Below are 18567 nucleotides of genomic sequence, written 5' to 3'. Positions count from 1 at the left end.
AATTTGGGCAACAGATGTCAATTTGCAGAAAGGTGAGTTACTAGCCAAGGATGACATTGCACACCATTGACGGCATCTCTTGGTAAACCCCTTGCAGCCTTGTGCATGTCTCTGAGGAAGGTCAGTAGACCGAAAGCTTGGCCTATTATTAAAAAGAACACAAAGGGGATTTAAGTGTGCAGACATTTTTCTTTCCATTTTACACAAGCCATGTGCATGTTGCCGCCACATGCTCAGCCCATGTGCTTGAAGAGGGACCATAGTAACACAGTGTCACCTGTGAAGTAGCAAGAGTTGTCATGCTGCCACACTGGTCTTTCTGGTTGGCCCAGATTAATCATCTTCTCGCCCAAGCCATTTACATTTCTGTATTCAATAATAAACAAACGGAAGACCATTCATAAACACTGTCAGGAGAAGAATTTAAAAGTACATAGGCCTATATGTTTATGTGGGGGGAAATGAGTGGTGAGCAAGGTTGTGAGCATAAATCAAATGTAGGCCTATGAAGGCAAATCAAACATTCATAGAAAGAAAAATACATAGTTGACTGGAATGTAAAAATGGCGCATCATGTGAAGGAATAAGGAGGATAAAATAATGTAAGAATGACAAGTACAAGACGAGAGGACAATGCCGTTTTACAAAGTATGGCATTCAGAAGATTAAAAAAGTGTGTGTTCAAAAAGGTTTTGGAATGCTTAACTGTGCATTTTTGCTGTTGATTATTTATCTAATTCACAAAGATATATTGTTCAAAGATTTCTCAATCAACATTTCATTTATTGCTATTTGAATGCAATTCTTTTAAAAGCCTTCAGGCCTGTCCTGCGACTTTGCATGAAGGAAATGCTTTCTATTGCTCCTTGGGGCGTGGGGCGGAGACACAAACAGAAACTCGAAAGAATCAGGAATGAGGTAACTTGACTTAAGTCACACACATCTTACAAAGGAGCCAAAGAACACGTTCAAGTGACTGGGCTCCAATTTGAATGGGACCTGTCGTGATGGGACAATTGCCTGCAAAGGCCCTTTTCATCTTAAGAAAGAAAAAGAGATCAACTTAAACAACCATTTTGGATTACTGGACAGATTTGGAATTGAATGGAAGACACCTTGTTTATTTAGCCATCTTGTGTTCAATATCACAGTCTCCTCAGTCTGCCGTGTTTGTGAGTTCCAATCTCTTGTTAGGTTTATCAGCTGAGTGTGTGTGTGTGTGTGTCTGTGTGTATGCTTGTGATTCAGGGTATGTAGGTGTGGTGATACATAGCCTAGTATTCAGGTGAATGGCTCAGCTTGGCCATGCGTCAAACTCACAGGCCCTGTTGCAGTCCATGCTTCAGAAGCTGCAGCTTCAGGAGCAGAGGTCTGACCAAGGCCGCTTGACCCCCTCCGAGGATGTCTCATCCAGGATTTCGCAGGACATGCTTGTCGTGGGTGGTGGTGGTAGTGTGGCAGGAGAGATGTTGACTGGTGGTACTCTGGATAACAATCCGCAAACACTTCGCTCAAGATGGGCCGGCTTTCGCAAAGGTTCCACAAAGAGTTTGGAAGGAAACACTAAAGAAAACACGGGACAGAAGGGCAGTCTGACATTTTCCGACATTGAGAACATTCCGAAATGGGATAGAAAGCAGCTTAGGTTTTCTGCGGTGGCCGATAGGATCTCTGAGAGAAAAAATGGCCACACTGATGAAGCACAGGGTCACCTCCAACCATCTCAGAGCACTCAGAGCAACACATCATCACCACAGGGTGGGACGACAACAACAGACAGCCCAGGGTTTCCTGGTGAACCTTTAACTCTGCCAAGCCCCGGCTGTGTGATGACAGCCAGTGAACACGCCAGACGGGACAGCGTAACCACAGTCGACACAGACAATGTCTCCCTCACAGATAGTCTCAGCCGAAATACTGCCGATGTACAAGTTGGTAGAGGCAAAGTGAGGAAAAACAAGAGGAAGTGGAATGAAACCAAAACCAAGAGTATCACCCAGAAGATCAAGGACAAGTGGAGTAACAGACATCCAAGTGCAGAGAAGCAAAACAACAAGGTCATAGAGAAGGTAAAATTGTGTTCATTCCCATTGAAACTTGCAAGCAGTGAAGAAACATGCAGTATTATCAGTCAAATTAGAAACTTTACTTCTATTTTCCTAAATGACATCTACAAAGTTTGTACATTGTTTATACAGACTGTATTACCACTCAATTGAAGAGAAGGTCAATTGTGTTAATTGCTTAATTCTCATTGAAACTGGCATTCAGTGAAGAAACATGTGGAGAAATGTTAATGTTTGGGGCAGCCGTGGTTCAGTGGTTAGAGCACTGGGTTGGCAACCCAAGGGTTCCCGGTTCAATGCCCAACCGGACCATGGCTGAAGTGCCCTTGAGCAAGGCACCTAAACCCCACACTGCTCCCTGGGCGCCGCTCAGCTGGCAGCCCACTGCTACTAGTGTGTGTACTTCAATGTGATTCACTAGTCCAAATGGGATAAAGTGCAGAGAAAGCATTTCCTCTAGGGGACCACAATTGGCTTCCTTACTTTTGTTCTCCCAAATGGTGTTTATAGTGCATTGTTTAAACAGAATGCATAAATCAATCAATTGGGACGTAACTTTCTTGAAACTCATTACAGCATACCACAGAGGAGCAAGTGCCTCCTACGGCATCCAGTGTTACACAAGAAAATGGGCTTCTTCCTTCACCTGTTGGAGAGGTGCAAAGCGAAGGCACTCTTGGTGCCCAAGGTTACGACAGGTAAATCCTTCTCAGTTCATGACATTTGACAACACCTGCGGGGAAGAATGGAGTGTGTGCACATATAAGGCAAGGATGTCTGGCATAGGTATCATACCACAGCACACAACTCACCTCGAATAAATCAAATTCCCTGGGACGGAGCCAGGTATTTGTTTTATTTGTGGTGTGTGTGTGTGCATGTAGGCTTTCTTGGCTTTTTACCTACATATGAGGGAACAACATGTTACTATTCATTCAGTGGATGTAGAAACAGGGCCACTGACAAATGTCCCTGGGCCCAGGACAAAGTAATCTGAACAGGACCCTTCCTTACCCAATACAATGTAATGGGGACCCATTTCTGGGCCCCCTGTCTTCCTGGGCCCGGGACAACATACCCCTTTGTCCCCACTTGTCGGCGGGCTTGTGTAGAGATGTAATATTTGTTGGCCTGACCTTTTACGTTTGAATTCTTTTGTGTTCTTTTCAGTCTGTCCCTTTATGGCTTCGATCTGGGCTTCGAGACCACCCTGATGGACGACATCTTTAACGGACCGGAGTGGACCAGATTCCTCGCCTCCAACGCCGCCGACCCACAGGCCACGCCAACCACGGACACAGATGGACCCAGCACTTACCACCTTGCCGAAGACAAGCCGTGTGAAACAGTTCACGTACAGACTGCTGCAGAAGTGATAAACTTCGAAGCTATGCTTACGCTTACCGACAGTGACGCTGCTTCAGGCACGGGTGGAGAAATGACTGGTGTTGCCCAAACAGTCTGCGATGAGATCCGCGAGGAGAACGACAACCAACTGAGCAGCTCAGTGGATGTCAGCAGTGTGCAGCTAGAGGAAATCAGATCAGAGTCAGACGATCAGAACACTGATACCAACCCGGACCCTAACGAATCTCAGAGCACCACAGAGAGCCTAGAGCAGCCCAACATGCAGGACATATGTCCAAATCAATCAGATGATGTATCAGAGACTGCATCAGAGTCAAACATGGGTGATGATGACATGGATCAAAACCAAACAGATCCAGATCTCAGCCAAGCAAACACAAATAATGCAAACCCTCACCCATCAGAGATCACTGCCTCAAATCCTGAAGAACCCGCCACAGAAGGGGAGGTAAACCCTTACGAAGAAGTGATGATGGCTACGCCTGACACACTGCATCAAGGTGCCACCGCTGACATGCTGAACCCTTACCTGGAAATAGACACAGGAGGAGGCGATTCGTCCGAGACAGAGGATGACAGCCCGTACCTGTCGTCTCACACAGGGGTCGCTGGGAGTTTAAGTCTTGGTGAAGTTGAAGAAAGTGCTCCACTGATTCTTCCTCTTGTGGATTCCTCTGATGTGAAGGTATGAACTGGACATCAATCATGAGACACCACATTAGAGTTCTACTAGAGCAGGGATGGGGAACCTGTTTCATTCGAGGGCCACTTCAAATTTTATTCTAAAATTAAGTCCTCCAAGGCCCATACTATAAAATTAAACCAGAATTTCTCCCTACACTTTAGTCCTATATTGAAGATGGCCACCTTTACAATAGACCCCATCTTAGGTCCCCTGAAAATATGACTTAATTATGTTGCAAATGTAATTTGCAAATTTGTAATTCCTTTACAACACGTCATATTTCATGTGAAACATGGGTACTTCAGTCATGCAGTTTTCACAAGGAAGGGCGTGACTGCACTCTGATGAAGACCTAGTTGCTGAAACGTCAGCACCAAGAAATTTTTTTAAAAAGTGGTGAAACGTGAAGAAGCAGTGTCATCTTCAGTGTCTCTTCCTTGTGAAAACTGCAAAAATGCATAACATTAAAATTATATCGGGAGCCGGATAAGACAGCCTCAAGGGCCATAAACGACCCGCGAAACATAGGTTCCCCACCCCAGTAGAGCTTATGAAGTGGTTTCTTCTTCCTAACAATACTTGAATAGACATGAGAAAGAACTGTTAATCACTCAAATTACACAATGCAGAAACCTTTTCTCATTATGTCAATCACGCCCTTACATCTATACCACACAGGCTGAAGAAGAGGATGAGAGCTCTGCACATGAAATGCAGAGGAGGAGGCTGAATTCGGAGGAGAGAGAGACATTCATAGACGAAGAAGATGATGATGATGACAGCGTCGCCCCTGACTCGCTGTCCTGGCGTAAAATTCCACTGTCTCCCCCTCCTTTCCCCCCTCCTCTCCCCCCACAGCGCTCCGTGTCTGTGGATTCTGTGGACTCCTCCTCGTCATACCTGGAGATCGTCCCAAAAAAGGTGAGTGTGATGTCCATGTATATGTATGTGCTCCATGTTGTGCATTGAAATTAGACATCACGCTCAGAATTAGATTAGTGTTTCTCAACGGGGGCTCTACAGTCCCCATCAGGTGGCGTTTTGTAGCCCTAGGGGGGGGCGTTGAGAAAGATACAGCTGAGCTGCTTACTTGCCATTGGGGGCATTAATCCATTTTATTTTTTAATACTTAATTTGGGAGGCTTATGATAAGGTCCAGAGGGAGGTTGAGAAGCACTGAATTGGATGAACGTGAGAAGAAAGAATTAATTATTAGTCTTGTGGAGTGTATTTTCCTTAAATTGCTAAGGAGTAGAGGTTACGTAGAAATACGGCACATGTATGAATTTGCTATTTTAGATTTTTTTTTACATGTATTTAACTTACCGGATATTCTTTCATCCTCCTACCTGGCTCTTTGTCCTTACAGCGGAGGTTGGACAGTGCTCCACGCCGCGTCAGATTTGCTGAGGAAGTGGTGATGATGCCACAGTATATACAGCCGGAGGTGGAGGACTGGCCGGAGAGAGATGGGGTTGAGGAGGAGGACGATGAGGATGATGATGATGATGAGGACATGGAGGAGGAAGACCCTGGGGACATGGAGGCGGAGCTGATGACGGTACTTCCTCAGGAGGAGATGAGATCTGCAGACGAGGCCGTGGAGATCCCCAGGGAGGGCCAGCAGACGTCCCTCTACTCTTGGATTAGGGGAATAACAAAGAAGACAAAACGGAAGAGCTCAAATATGGAACACTGATTCAGGCTTTTGGGGAGCCTCCTTTTATCCTCCTCTTCATTGCTCAGCAAAATGTTATTTTATTGTTGTTAATGTTGTAGAATATATGCAAGACTGTCTTCAGATTGCAGGTGGTTGTGAAATATGTGTGCCAAAAACAGAGTATCTTGCCGTATAATTGTATTTTATTTCTCTTTTATTTGACTAGGGTAGTCATATTGAGGCGACTGCCTCGTTTGCAAGTGAGCCCTAGCCAAGAAGGCAATAAATCTTCTGTCTCATTGCATGGCACATTACTGCATGATTAAACTGCAATGTGTGTTATCTATCCGTTTGAATCAATGGCTGTTTTATTTACTTCAAATTCAAAATTAGACTGCCTTTACCAATAGGCCTATTACAGGGATTGTAATACCAACATGTGATATCCTCAACTACAATGTGGGTTTACATGGATTTTAGAGGATTCTTCAGGCCATTTTAATGCATACATATATATACAATGGAAAAATGCCTGTTGTTGTTAAAAATTATCATGCTGACATTTAACAAGGCTACCTGAATGGCATGTGCCACATTTTGTGATCATTGGAGCATATAAGAAGTTGACATCACAAGTCTTTGGCCGTTGCCAGGTTTATTGAAAGTTATATACAATTAAAAATTTAAAAGCGTGACTGTACCCCCTGACATTGACCACTGAGACATCAAAGTTCACTTATTTGTCACAAAGGCTACGTAAAATATGTGAAACTCATACATACACGTTGCAATTAAAACATATGAGACATGAGAATAAATTGAGAATAAATAACCCAATAACACATCAGTATACCAGCATTTACATTAGTAAATTAAAAGTAATTCCTTTTCCTATTAACATTATTAATGCACAGGCATGTCTGTAGTTGACTGGTGGAAGAAGCTCCCAAATCCTCCCTTTACAACCTGTTGTTCAGAACAAGCTGGTTGAAGAATACTAATGCTTTCTACAAAAGGCCCAAACAAGACGTGGCATACAGAAGTCTTGATGACCGTGATATACAATATTGTTTTTTATGGAATTTATCCTTATTTTCCTGTATATGGTACAATCGTCATGCAGCAAGTGGAACCTTACTGAGTTTGCAAATAGTATAGCCAGGGCCGCTGACAGCTTTTGCTGGGCCCAGGACAAAGTCGTCTGAAAGGGCCCCCCGACCAATACATACAATGTAATGAGGAGCCCATTATGGGCCACCTCTCTCCCTGGGCCCGGGACAATGGTCCCCTTTGTCCCCCCCCCTGTCGGCACCCCTGAGTATAGCGCCAAAGGTCATTGGTGCAGTTGACCCAACTTGTACACCATATACAATATGTATACAAAAACAACCATGCATAAAGAGGCTTTCTTGATGTTCAAGACTTTGAATGTGAAATTCAGTGCATGCACTTCTTCACATGAAGTCATTCTTTCTACATGAGGACCCAGGTGTGTGTGATGGAGTGGTCATAACTAGGGTTATGTGCGCACTGACTGTCATGGCAATGAGCCTGGCTCTTTGGAGTAGTGGTCAGACCCTAGATTGGTATCCCAGAAGTTTTGGGTTCAAGTCCTGGCGGGCCACTAACCTCTACTCCCCTTCCCTGCTGTATGTTATGTCACTGGTCCTCTCCTTCCCTGGCCATTGCCATTTTCTGGAGTTTTAATCTTCTCCACTCAGATTGCCATAAGTAGGCTTAAATATTTCTCCACAGGAAATGCCAATACTGTACTGGCCAGTGGCAAAGATTCTTTGAACTTGGAGTTTGCCAAGCTTTCCAGTGAAACCAAGGGTTTTTTTGTTTTCTTTGCTTGTTTTGTTGTTCTTAATCTTGTCAAAAGTTACTACACAAACAACAAATGCAAGGCAAGTCAAGTTTATTGTATAGGGCATTTCACAGGCAGTTTATTGTGCTTAAACACATACATGTAGTGAAATGGAGCAGATATAAGATGAAATAACATACGGCAGCATACAAATAGGTGCAGTGTCATTTCTTTTCCAGAATGTATCATGCTCATTCACAAATGTCATCTTTTTCATGAATATTTATTATGACCATCCATTCATTATGATCCCAATTAAATCCTCCATAAATCCACTCTTTCAAATGATCAGTCATAGACATCTTTGGCAGCAAAACCTGGTCAGACCAGGAAATATTCTTTTATTAGTAAATATTCATGAAAAAGATCCAATCTTTTGAATGAATGAGTGAATGAGCTACATCATTTTAATTATAGATAATCTTTATATATTCTAACTATACCCATAGAGCATTTTATATAATCTGGAAACTACCCTAAGACGGAGCATTTTAAAGCATCTGGAAGTTGGTTCCATAGAAAAGCCTTGCAGATGAAAGATGCATCACTACTTTTGTTTTGATCATCTGCATTTCCAAATTCTTGAGACCTATGTGATGGGGCTGAAATGCATCCAATAAGCGGTTGGCTCCTATCCATATATAAGAAGTAATGCCTGAAAGTCGATTCTATATCTTACTGGGTGCCAGTACAAGGAACATAAAATTGGAGTAATGTGGTGGCTTCTTTTTATTCTTCTAAAATTCCTTCCTCCTTTGGTCTGGATTACCTGCCCACTTTTTTGCCAGCTCACTTTCTTATGACTGATTATTTTTATTAGTAGTATATTTTGCTTTTGGGTTGATTTATGTCATGCCTTTCATTCAAAATAACTGTTCTTTCCCCTATCCCACTCAGGTGTGATTTTTCACACATGTGCTTCTGTACCAACAAAGTTGTAACATTAATGCAAACACTCCCACGCCCATCTCTTCTTTCTGTCAAACACGCACGCACGCACGCATGCACGCACGCACGCACGCACGGACACGCGCGCGCGCACACACACACACACACACACACACACACACACACACACACACACACACACACACACACACACACACACACACACACAGATAATGCCCCAACAACAACCCTCTCATGGGTGAGTGGGAAAAAAATGTCATTGAATTTCCGTGTCGTGTTACTCAAGGCTGGTGGCCATTAGCAAACTGTAGTCTGGATTCACATGAGACCTCCTTTAATTCCGTTTTCAGAGTCTGAAGGCTTTGACTTTGGCTTTCATATTCACTCTTCGCATCCACTCCCTCACCAGACACCTGGAAAGGACATACAGTACATGGAGATTTAAGCAATAATGGACTAAGAGGACATGGAGATTTAAAGGCCCAGTGTGTAATTTGAGTAGGTTATTTTCAAAATGGTTGCTGCTCATTAACAAATTTAATGTGTTTTTTTTTCATGAATGTTTACAAAGTATATAAAATTATATTTACTGGTGTGACCAGAGAGGGTTTAGCAGGCAGCCAAAGATGTCTATGACTGATCATTCAAAATGGCAGATTTAGTACATGGAGAGGCTCCATCTATTCATCAACAAGTGTATTTCCAAGGCATAATGAATACTTTGTGGTAGTACACATATTCATGAAAAAGGTCACATGTGTAATTGGACAGCATACATTCTGGGAATAAAGTATTATTAAAACAATGCACACTGGACTTTCAAGCAATAATGGAATGGACACTCTTATTTAAGCAATCGAAAATACAAACAAGACATCATACAGACCCCAGTTTCAAACTTACCTCCTCAAATTTCTTTGCTTTGTACTGGTCTGCACCTCTCAGAAAGTTCAGAAGAATTACATCACAGAGGACAGTTGCCTTGTGTTTGTAAAGGACAAAAGGGAAAACAGTTTAACCACAGTTGAACCATGAAACAGCAGTGTGTGTTTTTGAAATATGGCTCATGGCCTGCCATTTAGTATGTTGACTAGGGATGGGACTTGACATTCAAATATTCGATACACGTTAGAATTTAGAATAGTACTTTTGAGTTTGAAAAATTGAAATGACGGACTTGAAATCCACATAAAATTAGACCCTACATAAAAGTTAGGCATGAGCCTCCCTTACTGTGTTATGTGACAAAGAAGGTTAGTGAACATTTTTATTAAATTTCTAAATTTGCTCAGCAAATACAAATGAATCGGCTTTCATTTTCAATACACACTGTTAACAGCCAGGGAGAATTACCGGTATATTTGAATATTATTCAACTATTCGAATAGTGGCCATTTATTTTCGAATAGTGTGTTTGCAGAAAATTCCCTTCCCTAATGTTGAGTGTGATAAGTGCTAGTGCTTACCAGGCCGACAGAGGTGCAGGCGGCGACTACGTTGATGAGTGTTGGGATTACATCAAACTTTCCAGCCTGCAATCACAGAGAAAGTGGGTTTATGACTTGCACACAGAGTAAATCCGCCATATATTCTCATCAAAGTGTTTTGTTTATGGAAGGAACTGAACAAACCAGTGACCTCATCATCATAATAATAATGACCTTCCTGTTCATAACAACTATCTCACTTACATCGCCAGAGACCATTACATCAAAGTGAATGGCAAAGGCTTTGTGAAGTGTGCGGTAGTCGTCATCAGAGGGTGTCCTGTAGTATTTGGCAAACCTGAAGAACACAGATTGATGATGAATTGATGGTGGTGTGGTGGTTTATCTATGGTATGTATGCACAGTATATTGAGAGAGAGAGAGAGAGAGAGAGAGAGAGAGAGAGAGAGAGAGAGAGAGAGAGAGAGAGAGAGAGAGAGAGAGAGAGAGAGAATGTAAGTGTCACCTGAAGTTGTAACCTTTGGAAACAGTATTTTCCCCAAACACATCATCTAGTCTGGTAAAGGAGTATGAAGGTCTACAGTTGTCCACAGGCTCATCAAAATTACAGAACCATCTGATATGGATTCCAATCTGGCCTCCCTGGACAATCATACCAAAACAAGGAAAGATTTGTTTTAGAACATTTAAAGATAAGTTAACCAATGGATAACCAACGGTTACATTTTACTTGACGCTAGCGTAAATATGTATGACATAACAGGGTCATAATAGTGTCAAGACACGGACATGGATGAGTCATGAACATGATATCAATGTCAAACATTTTAGGGTAATGAAAAGTTGACATGAGCTATTATTATTTTTATTACCATATACAAATGTTATGTCATATGACACTGGCATCATGTGAAGTGTTTCCGAAAATCCTAATAAGCTGTCACAACAAATACAAGAGGACAAAGGCTGGATGCATGAAGTCAGGAATAGCAAGCATGAATGCATGCATTGGGCGGAATTAATCAGAACTAATCAATAAGTCCCAAAATATGAAAAAACAGTACCTGTCTAGCTATTGTGCTGAAGGTTTCATTGGCAAGTTTTAGTATGTCACCCACTCTAAAGATGGGGCAGTAAGGGTTGGTCACAGGATCATATATACATGCTATGTTAATCTTTGGAGCAAAGTTGCCCCTGGGAAGACATACAGAAAAAGATACAGTATTTCACTATCAAAGACATCAGAGAAAAGATTGTTAACTGTTGACTGTATTTTGGGAACGTAGTGTACTGTAATGTGAGGTGTTGCAGTGGATATGAAAAATTGACAGAAAATAATAAACTGAAAGCTGTAAAGGGAAAAAATAGGGTTATCAAATAAAAAGCTTAAACAGTGTTGCATAAATGAGCACAGCCTTAAACTAATACTTTGTTACAGCACCTATGGCTTTTATTACAGCATTCAGTCTTTTTGGGTAGGAGTCTACCAGCGTGGCACATCTTGAAGTGACAATTATTTCCAAACCGCTCCAATTGCGATGGCATATCCTTTGCACAGCGCTCCTCAGATCACCATACAGATGCTCTATTGGATTCAGGTCTGGACTGGCTGGGCCATTCCAAACCTCAATCTTATTTATCCCTGTGAAGCCAGTCTTTTGTTGATTTTGTTGATTTTGGAGGCTGAAGGTTTTGTGCCAACACTGACTGATAAAACACTGAAATAACATACAGTGAAATAGTGGTGGTAGCATCATGCTTTGTTTTAGTTTTTGTTCTTCATCTGGAACTGGGGCCTTAGGGCCTTTGTACTCCGGTTCCACTGACAATGCATTGTCAATTTCATCACAGCAGAGTGTAGATGAAGAATTGGCGTTGCTGACAAAATAGAACTCTGCCACAATCGGCAGCCGACATCTGTGGACATCAGCGGACGCCAGTGCTGGTGTGTGGGATTGTATTGGAACGCTGGCAGGGCAGTGCTCCCTTTGTCGGAAGGGATGTGTGGAGGCCCTAAGTCAAGAGGGAGGGAATTATGGACAGTTCCAAATACTAGTCATGTGACTAATAATAGTCAAAAACCTCCTGCCTCCTGTTAGAAATTGGAAAATGAAGAGAAACTTCATCTATTTTTTCAATTGCATTGTACAGGTTGTAGGTTATATCAAAGGTGGAAAAAGTTGTACATTTTTTGTGAACTCAGTTGTTCATTTACTTGTGCCGTAATTTTTTCTTTACCTCATGAGAGCCTGGCATTTGAAAAGGGGTGTGTAGACTTTTTACATCCACTGTATATGTATGTGTGTGTGTCCATGACGCACACAAATATTTGGACATGTGTTTATTTATAATAGTTAAAATGTTACCCACCTAGTGACACCAAAAAGAGGGAAACGGATGCTGTTCTTAATGAAAATGGTGAAGTTTTCTGCCTCAGCCATAAAGCTCCTGGAGAGGAGAGAAAGAGAGAGAGAAAGAGAGAAAATAGATGCCATCTAAGAGATGGGACTGGAGTCATAAGACACCGTTTGAAGTTTTGCCCCACGGCATTGCTTTTTATGAAACTCTCAAGTAACTGAAAATAATTAAGATTAAGACTTGGGAAGAAGTGTGTGTGCATGTGTGTGTGTGTGCACGTGTGCCTGTGTGTGTTACGAGCGTGTGTGTGCGTGCTCACGTGGATACACTGTCATCTTCTGTAGGACACCAGCCCTCCACTTCACACTGCCCCACGTCTGTCAAACACGTTCCTGTGAAGATACCTGCAGATACATCAATTAGAGTTGACACATGAAATAAACAAAATGTACTCAAATAAAACAGTTAAGGAAGTTGTTTTAACATTAGAAAAAATTATTACATTTTGGTAACACTTTACTTGATGCCGGTGTCATACGAATGACACAACAGGATCTTAACAGTGTTGTAACACAGTCATGCATGTGTCGCTGTCTTTACATAACAGAATGTCACTTAATGACAGTCATAAAATGTTTATGACATTAACATGTTTATGACTCATCCATGAATGTGACATGACAATGTTTTCACACTATTATGACACTGTTATGTCATACACAAGACACCGGCATCAAGTAGAGTGTTACACAATTTAGCATTTTTGTAATTGTGAATAGCAATGAGAGGGGGGAAAAAGAAAGAATGAAACCGAGAACTCACCGCTTGCAAGGTGAGAACCCAAGTGTGTATCACAGTCATGATCACTGCTACACTTGTATCTCTTGCCATTCTGTGACAAAACAGCACACGTTATAGGTTTTGCATTAGATTTATTTTCTCTAGTATGCATCAAATAGCGATGGAAATGGAAATGTAAGGGCCAGTTTAAAGGTCAAGTCAAGTCAAGTCAAGAGGACTTCATTGTCAAAAATCTATGTAACAGGGTTAGCACACACACACACACACACACACACACACACACACACACACACACACACACACACACACACACACACACACACACACACACACACACTGACACAAACCTACTCATACATGAATTTACAATTCTTTCTCTGACACATTCATTCACAACATACACAAAGACAATACACACTCACACATGCAATTTTTCAAACACTAACATACTGATATACTAGACATGTACAATACAATACAATACAACACACACACAGCAGAAGTACAATCAGTGGTCTTAGTAGTAAAGTGAAAACTGTGGGCGCACCTGTGCACAAAATCCTTGAGTTTGGTTTGCTGTCGTTATTAGTCTGGTAATGATGCAAAACACTGATGTTCCCTGAAGACAAAATACAGACATGACAGCAGACTTATGACAGAATTATGGGGAAGCATTATGTGAACACAAAGCATTATGTGAAGCATAGACACAGACTAGGGGGCAGGGTGCTGTGGGCCATGACATACAGTATGTGGGCAACTGTGCCCATGGGCTACTTCGAGTCTGGCCTGAGCTCATTTCCCAACCCTACCCCATCTCTCTATTTCCTGTCTATGTTTTGTAGGAATAATAGAAATATAATAGAAATATTAGGCAGGTAACATGTGAGCTTTGGCATAGACTAACAGAAAAAGGTCAAACAAGGTTATGCAGAGGGCACTGCAGGGTACAGCTAAAACACAGAACAGTTGAGCAACTAATAGATCATCTTAGACCAATACCAGACATCATGTAGGAAGTTCCCTAAACACCGGTTGGTACCAGCAGATGTCTGGGCTTTTCTGTTAGTGTATGCCCTATGCCAAAGCTCACATGTTACCTGCCTATATTTCTATTATTCCTACAGTTTTTACTGGATCTTTCAAATCTTCCCACAAAACATAGAAAAGAAACATCTTCATATAAAACAACTATTTCAATCCTGACACTGCATTAATGGTGGTAATGTGGTAATGATGGCTTTGGTTGAGCTGATGTGAAATGACCGTATTACTTTTGAATCCATACAAGGTACTTAATATGAATGCCTGTATCAAAATGTTTTATGTCGATCATAATGGCTGGTTAATAGCTCACCTGTTGAGGAACTACGTAGTCTGCCACATCCATCACCTGGTTGCTATAGCGACCAAAGCCTTTGACTTTAGTCATGACTGCAGACTCGATTCCAGTATCCTTTGTCTGGTAAGCCTTTTCATACAGGAACACCCAACTGAATACCACAGACAGACACACACACACACACAAATATAATAAATATACAGTAGGATATTTTCTTTAAATTCTCTGCAATTGTTAGAACATATGTAGGCTACATTACATTGCTCCAAAAGCCCATATAAACAAATAAATGTATTAAAAACAATTGTTGATGTTAACTATTATTTCTAATAATTTGTTTCCAGCTACATTTGTATTTGCGTGACTACGGACAAAAATTGCATGTACCCTTACTGTAAAAGCAACGCTTCTTACTAGAGAGCAGGCACACTTTTTTCTTTTCACAACTACAGTAATTACAAATGTTAAATGCTGCTAAATGTAGTCAGACTAGATCTGGCAGGCTCACAATAATTTGCAGCAGCTATCATACAATTGGATACGGAAACATGAATTAAACATCAAACAGGGCCAAGATACTGAACATCGAAACGCAACTCCATTGACTGCACTTTGGCTCTTGTGATATTGACAGATAATGAAGACAAATGTGTTTGTTCAGACAGAAATGGAGTGCTTTCACAGGAAACGACAAAATTAGACATGCTCAACAACGAAACACTCAACGCTACATGTGAACGTGTGACTTATCCCACTTAGCACACTGTAGAAATTGGAGCCCCCCCCCCAATGACAAGTGAAAGTTCTAATTGATTTTCACAGTGCATGAAACCATTCCCATGTACTGTATCCCATGGCAGACTGGTGACTGGTTTCCCCCCAAGGCTGGATGGATATGGTGGACGAGGGAGAGCAGGAAACCCTCCGGTCGTCTAATAGCACCAGACATACTCTTAAATAAATCATTCATAACAGCATATTGGTTGGACAAGACCAGGAAATATGATTTGATATAATTTGCAATATGACTTACTGTAGATTTTTGTAATTTGATTATCAGATCGGTCTGTCGTTGTCTCTTACTCCCTGCCTTTCATTTATCTATTAACTCTTTAGCACAGTATCTAGCCTAGTACACCCTTTTCATCGCTTATCCCAAAGTGAGGAGTAATATTTAACTTAAAGCAATACTGTACCATTTCTGGAAATAAGATCATTTTACACCTGCCCTTGAGCAGGGGTTGATGCACAGGCTAAGTATGGCTGCAGTCTAGGGGCCCCCACCTGGCAAGGGGCCCCTGATTGGTCAAAAGTGAACAATTGCAAGATGCAATATTGAAAAAAATCATGGAAAGTACAGTTGTCACTCAAGATAATGGAAAAAAGGAGGCGCACACAAGACTTGTGTGAAAAACTGGAGACATTGAGAATGGACTAGCTCCGAAACGTCTGTTTCTCCAGTTAACCTTAGACTTCTGTTGTTTAATTTCGGCTTCAATACACTTTTTCACACAAGTCTTGTGTGCGCCTCCTTTTTTCCATTATCTTGAGTGATTACTACTTTTTGGGAGTGCATGCACCAAGCAATACATGAGTATTAAGTTCAAGGCACAGACGCCGACCTCTGTTGGTCTTTTGTCAAGTACAGTTGTTGGACATGTTATCCTTAATTCCTAGCACGTAATGATGACTGTATATGGAAATGTGTCTTGCCCTTGAGATAAATGATTTTATGAAAAACAAAAACAATATGAAACATCATGCAGTCCTCTTAATACTTAATATGCAGAGGGGCTTAGGTTAGGCATGCACATGTATACAGAGTTAGTCCTACATGTAGATACACTAAAAAATAGAACTTCAAAATGTTTAGGAAAAAGCAAAACCACTTTTAGTCACTTCATAGTTATTATGATATGATATTGTGATGTGCTAGCCTATAAAAATACATATTGTATTGTGATAGTTGGTTACTGACCCAACAAAGTAGACGATGATGAGAAGCTGAACAAAGCGATTGATGCTCCCCACGAGCCAACTCTTCACCACCACTGACTTCGTCGTCTCATACGTGAAGAAGTCTGTAATGCAAGCCAAAAACCTATTTCCTGCCATGGCACTGGTTTGTGACAATAGCTCTGGATATAGAGATGTTGTTGATCTGTCACTGAAGATGGGAGATCCTGACGATTTGCGATGGTACAATAACCCTGGATAGTTATCGGTCAGAGGTCCCCTCCCCTTTTATCCGTCCAACTCCTCTGCAGGCATGCCAGCTTGCTCATCGGGTCTTCTCCAGAGGTTGCCAAACAGGGCTCCCTTCACCCCCTCTACCCCTCCCCCTTGTCAGATACCCTCATGGGCGGATCACTTCTACAGCAATTGGCTGGAAATGTCAATGATGGGCACCAATCATCTCATACATCTTTCACACTGAGGCGCTGTAGATTGCTGGTCATTGAGGCCACCAGGGAATCGCCATTGGCTTCATGGCCAGTCCATTATGTGGTTTCAGCGTAAGCTGTTATACTGCACAAGCCTGCCAGCTTAAAATACAGCAACTTCAGTACTGAAAGAAAAATGCTCACAAATTCCAAGGCTGATGGTTGCATAGCCGCTCGGCCGAATGGACAGAGCAAACTAATTGTTTAAGTAGCCGACTACTACTTGTTACAGAATGCTCTTAAGGGGGATTCATACTTGGCGTGACTGGTGTAAGTCTCCTTCATACTTCACTCGCGACCTCACTCGCGCCATCACGTGACCCAAAATGATGTCACACGCCGTGGCGCNAGCTGCCGTGTCGCGACGTCGTGCACCCCACAGACCTGTATTAACCTAGACTGGCAATGCCCCTCGAAATTTTCGGATTTCTCAGAGCCTCAGAATCGTAGTCCGCCATCTTAGTGGAGACTCCCGTAATTACGTAATGACGTCATGCACCGATGGGTTTTTTTTTTTTATATTTTTTTTGCAACACTGGTTCACTGACCAGGCCATGTGTAACGTCTTTAGAACAATAGCTCTAGTATAAATTAATGTTCTAGAAAAGTCTCGCTCTCAAGTGGCTCGTTATTTTCACAGCTGCAATGTGCTGTGCCGTGTTGTTGCTAGGTTACCTTCAGCGTCCTTGGTGGTGGGGGGGGGGGTATTAATAATAGCACAGTTACCGGTAGCTTCACTGAAAACGTACGGCTTATTTAAGAAATATACATACCAATATACACAGTTGTCATTACATCTGAGTTAAGTACATAAAATAAGCTTTACACACGTAAGCATGGCCGATTCAGTGTCACAAATATCCACAAACCTGCATAAGCGGCAACGAAAACAGTCGGCTTCGGGGTTGCCAGATAACACTGATTATTTCCGTCCATTTTTACCCACAGACCGCCTTCCTCAACGGCCCCGATTGGGCGGGAAACCGCCCTATCTGGCAAGACCGCTCAGCTTCAGGCTCTCTAATAAAACGTTTGGAGGTAGTGAGGGTTATTTCATTATTGGAGTGAGAATTTAGATGTTACGAGTTGTCAAAATCTTACAAAAAATGATTGAAACCCACTTTGATAACGTTGTAATCACCGTTTGAAATCGTATGCATTCCTATGGCACACAGCTGCGATAGTCTCCACTAGGCGGGGCTACGTCTGTGGGAGGAGCCCACAGGGCGCGAAAAAGGCAAAGATGGCTGCGCCCAGTCAATCCGAAAAGCTGCCACTGGCTAGAACCGCCCATTGCCAGTCTAGGTTAATACAGGTCTGTGGTGCACCTCACATTTTTTGTATCATGTCGTGCGCCACCAGCGACCATGCTGGTAGGCAGACAAAGCAGGAGTTGCGAAGAGAGGCTACAACTACTGTAGGCTACTACAGAATGGATCCTGCACCATTTTGAGGATAATAAAATGTCCTAGAGAGTTATTTTATCTTCTCTCTTAAATGTTGTTCAGTGAAACAATTGTTTACTTTGTTCAGAAGCACGTTGTTCGGCGATATATTTAAAAATTCTGCCGCCAGAACAATGCTCTCACATGGTATTGGAATGATCTGGCAATGTAGGC

General features: G+C 42.0%; 3 protein-coding genes across 3 annotated transcripts; 2 read left to right on the top strand and 1 right to left on the bottom strand.

The window, feature by feature from the left end:
* Positions 1–685: 685 nt before the first annotated feature.
* LOC134439893 (uncharacterized) lies at positions 686–2843 on the top strand. The gene is made up of 2 exons (XM_063189804.1): positions 686–2069; positions 2643–2843. Exons 1-2 carry the CDS (start codon positions 1290–1292, stop codon positions 2766–2768), a joined length of 906 nt encoding a protein of 301 aa, XP_063045874.1. The 5' UTR covers positions 686–1289; the 3' UTR covers positions 2769–2843.
* A 325-nt stretch (positions 2844–3168) lies between these two features.
* On the top strand, positions 3169–6164 carry zgc:113229 (uncharacterized protein LOC550612 homolog). The gene is made up of 3 exons (XM_063189650.1): positions 3169–4119; positions 4798–5040; positions 5489–6164. Exons 1-3 carry the CDS (start codon positions 3280–3282, stop codon positions 5816–5818), a joined length of 1413 nt encoding a protein of 470 aa, XP_063045720.1. The 5' UTR covers positions 3169–3279; the 3' UTR covers positions 5819–6164.
* A 2616-nt stretch (positions 6165–8780) lies between these two features.
* p2rx3a (purinergic receptor P2X, ligand-gated ion channel, 3a) lies at positions 8781–16619 on the bottom strand. The gene is made up of 12 exons (XM_063190819.1): positions 16483–16619; positions 14520–14655; positions 13710–13781; positions 13184–13253; positions 12681–12765; positions 12374–12451; positions 11068–11197; positions 10509–10645; positions 10247–10340; positions 10022–10087; positions 9459–9536; positions 8781–8968 (listed from the first exon to the last, which is right to left on the bottom strand). Exons 1-12 carry the CDS (start codon positions 16617–16619, stop codon positions 8837–8839), a joined length of 1215 nt encoding a protein of 404 aa, XP_063046889.1. The 3' UTR covers positions 8781–8836.
* Between the last annotated feature and the right edge of the window lie 1948 nt (positions 16620–18567).

The sequence above is a fragment of the Engraulis encrasicolus genome, chromosome 23 (genome assembly GCF_034702125.1).
Source record: "Engraulis encrasicolus isolate BLACKSEA-1 chromosome 23, IST_EnEncr_1.0, whole genome shotgun sequence".
Taxonomy (NCBI): domain Eukaryota; kingdom Metazoa; phylum Chordata; class Actinopteri; order Clupeiformes; family Engraulidae; genus Engraulis; species Engraulis encrasicolus.
Note: the sequence above shows the minus strand (reverse complement) of the source record. Positions and strands in the feature narration are given on the sequence as shown.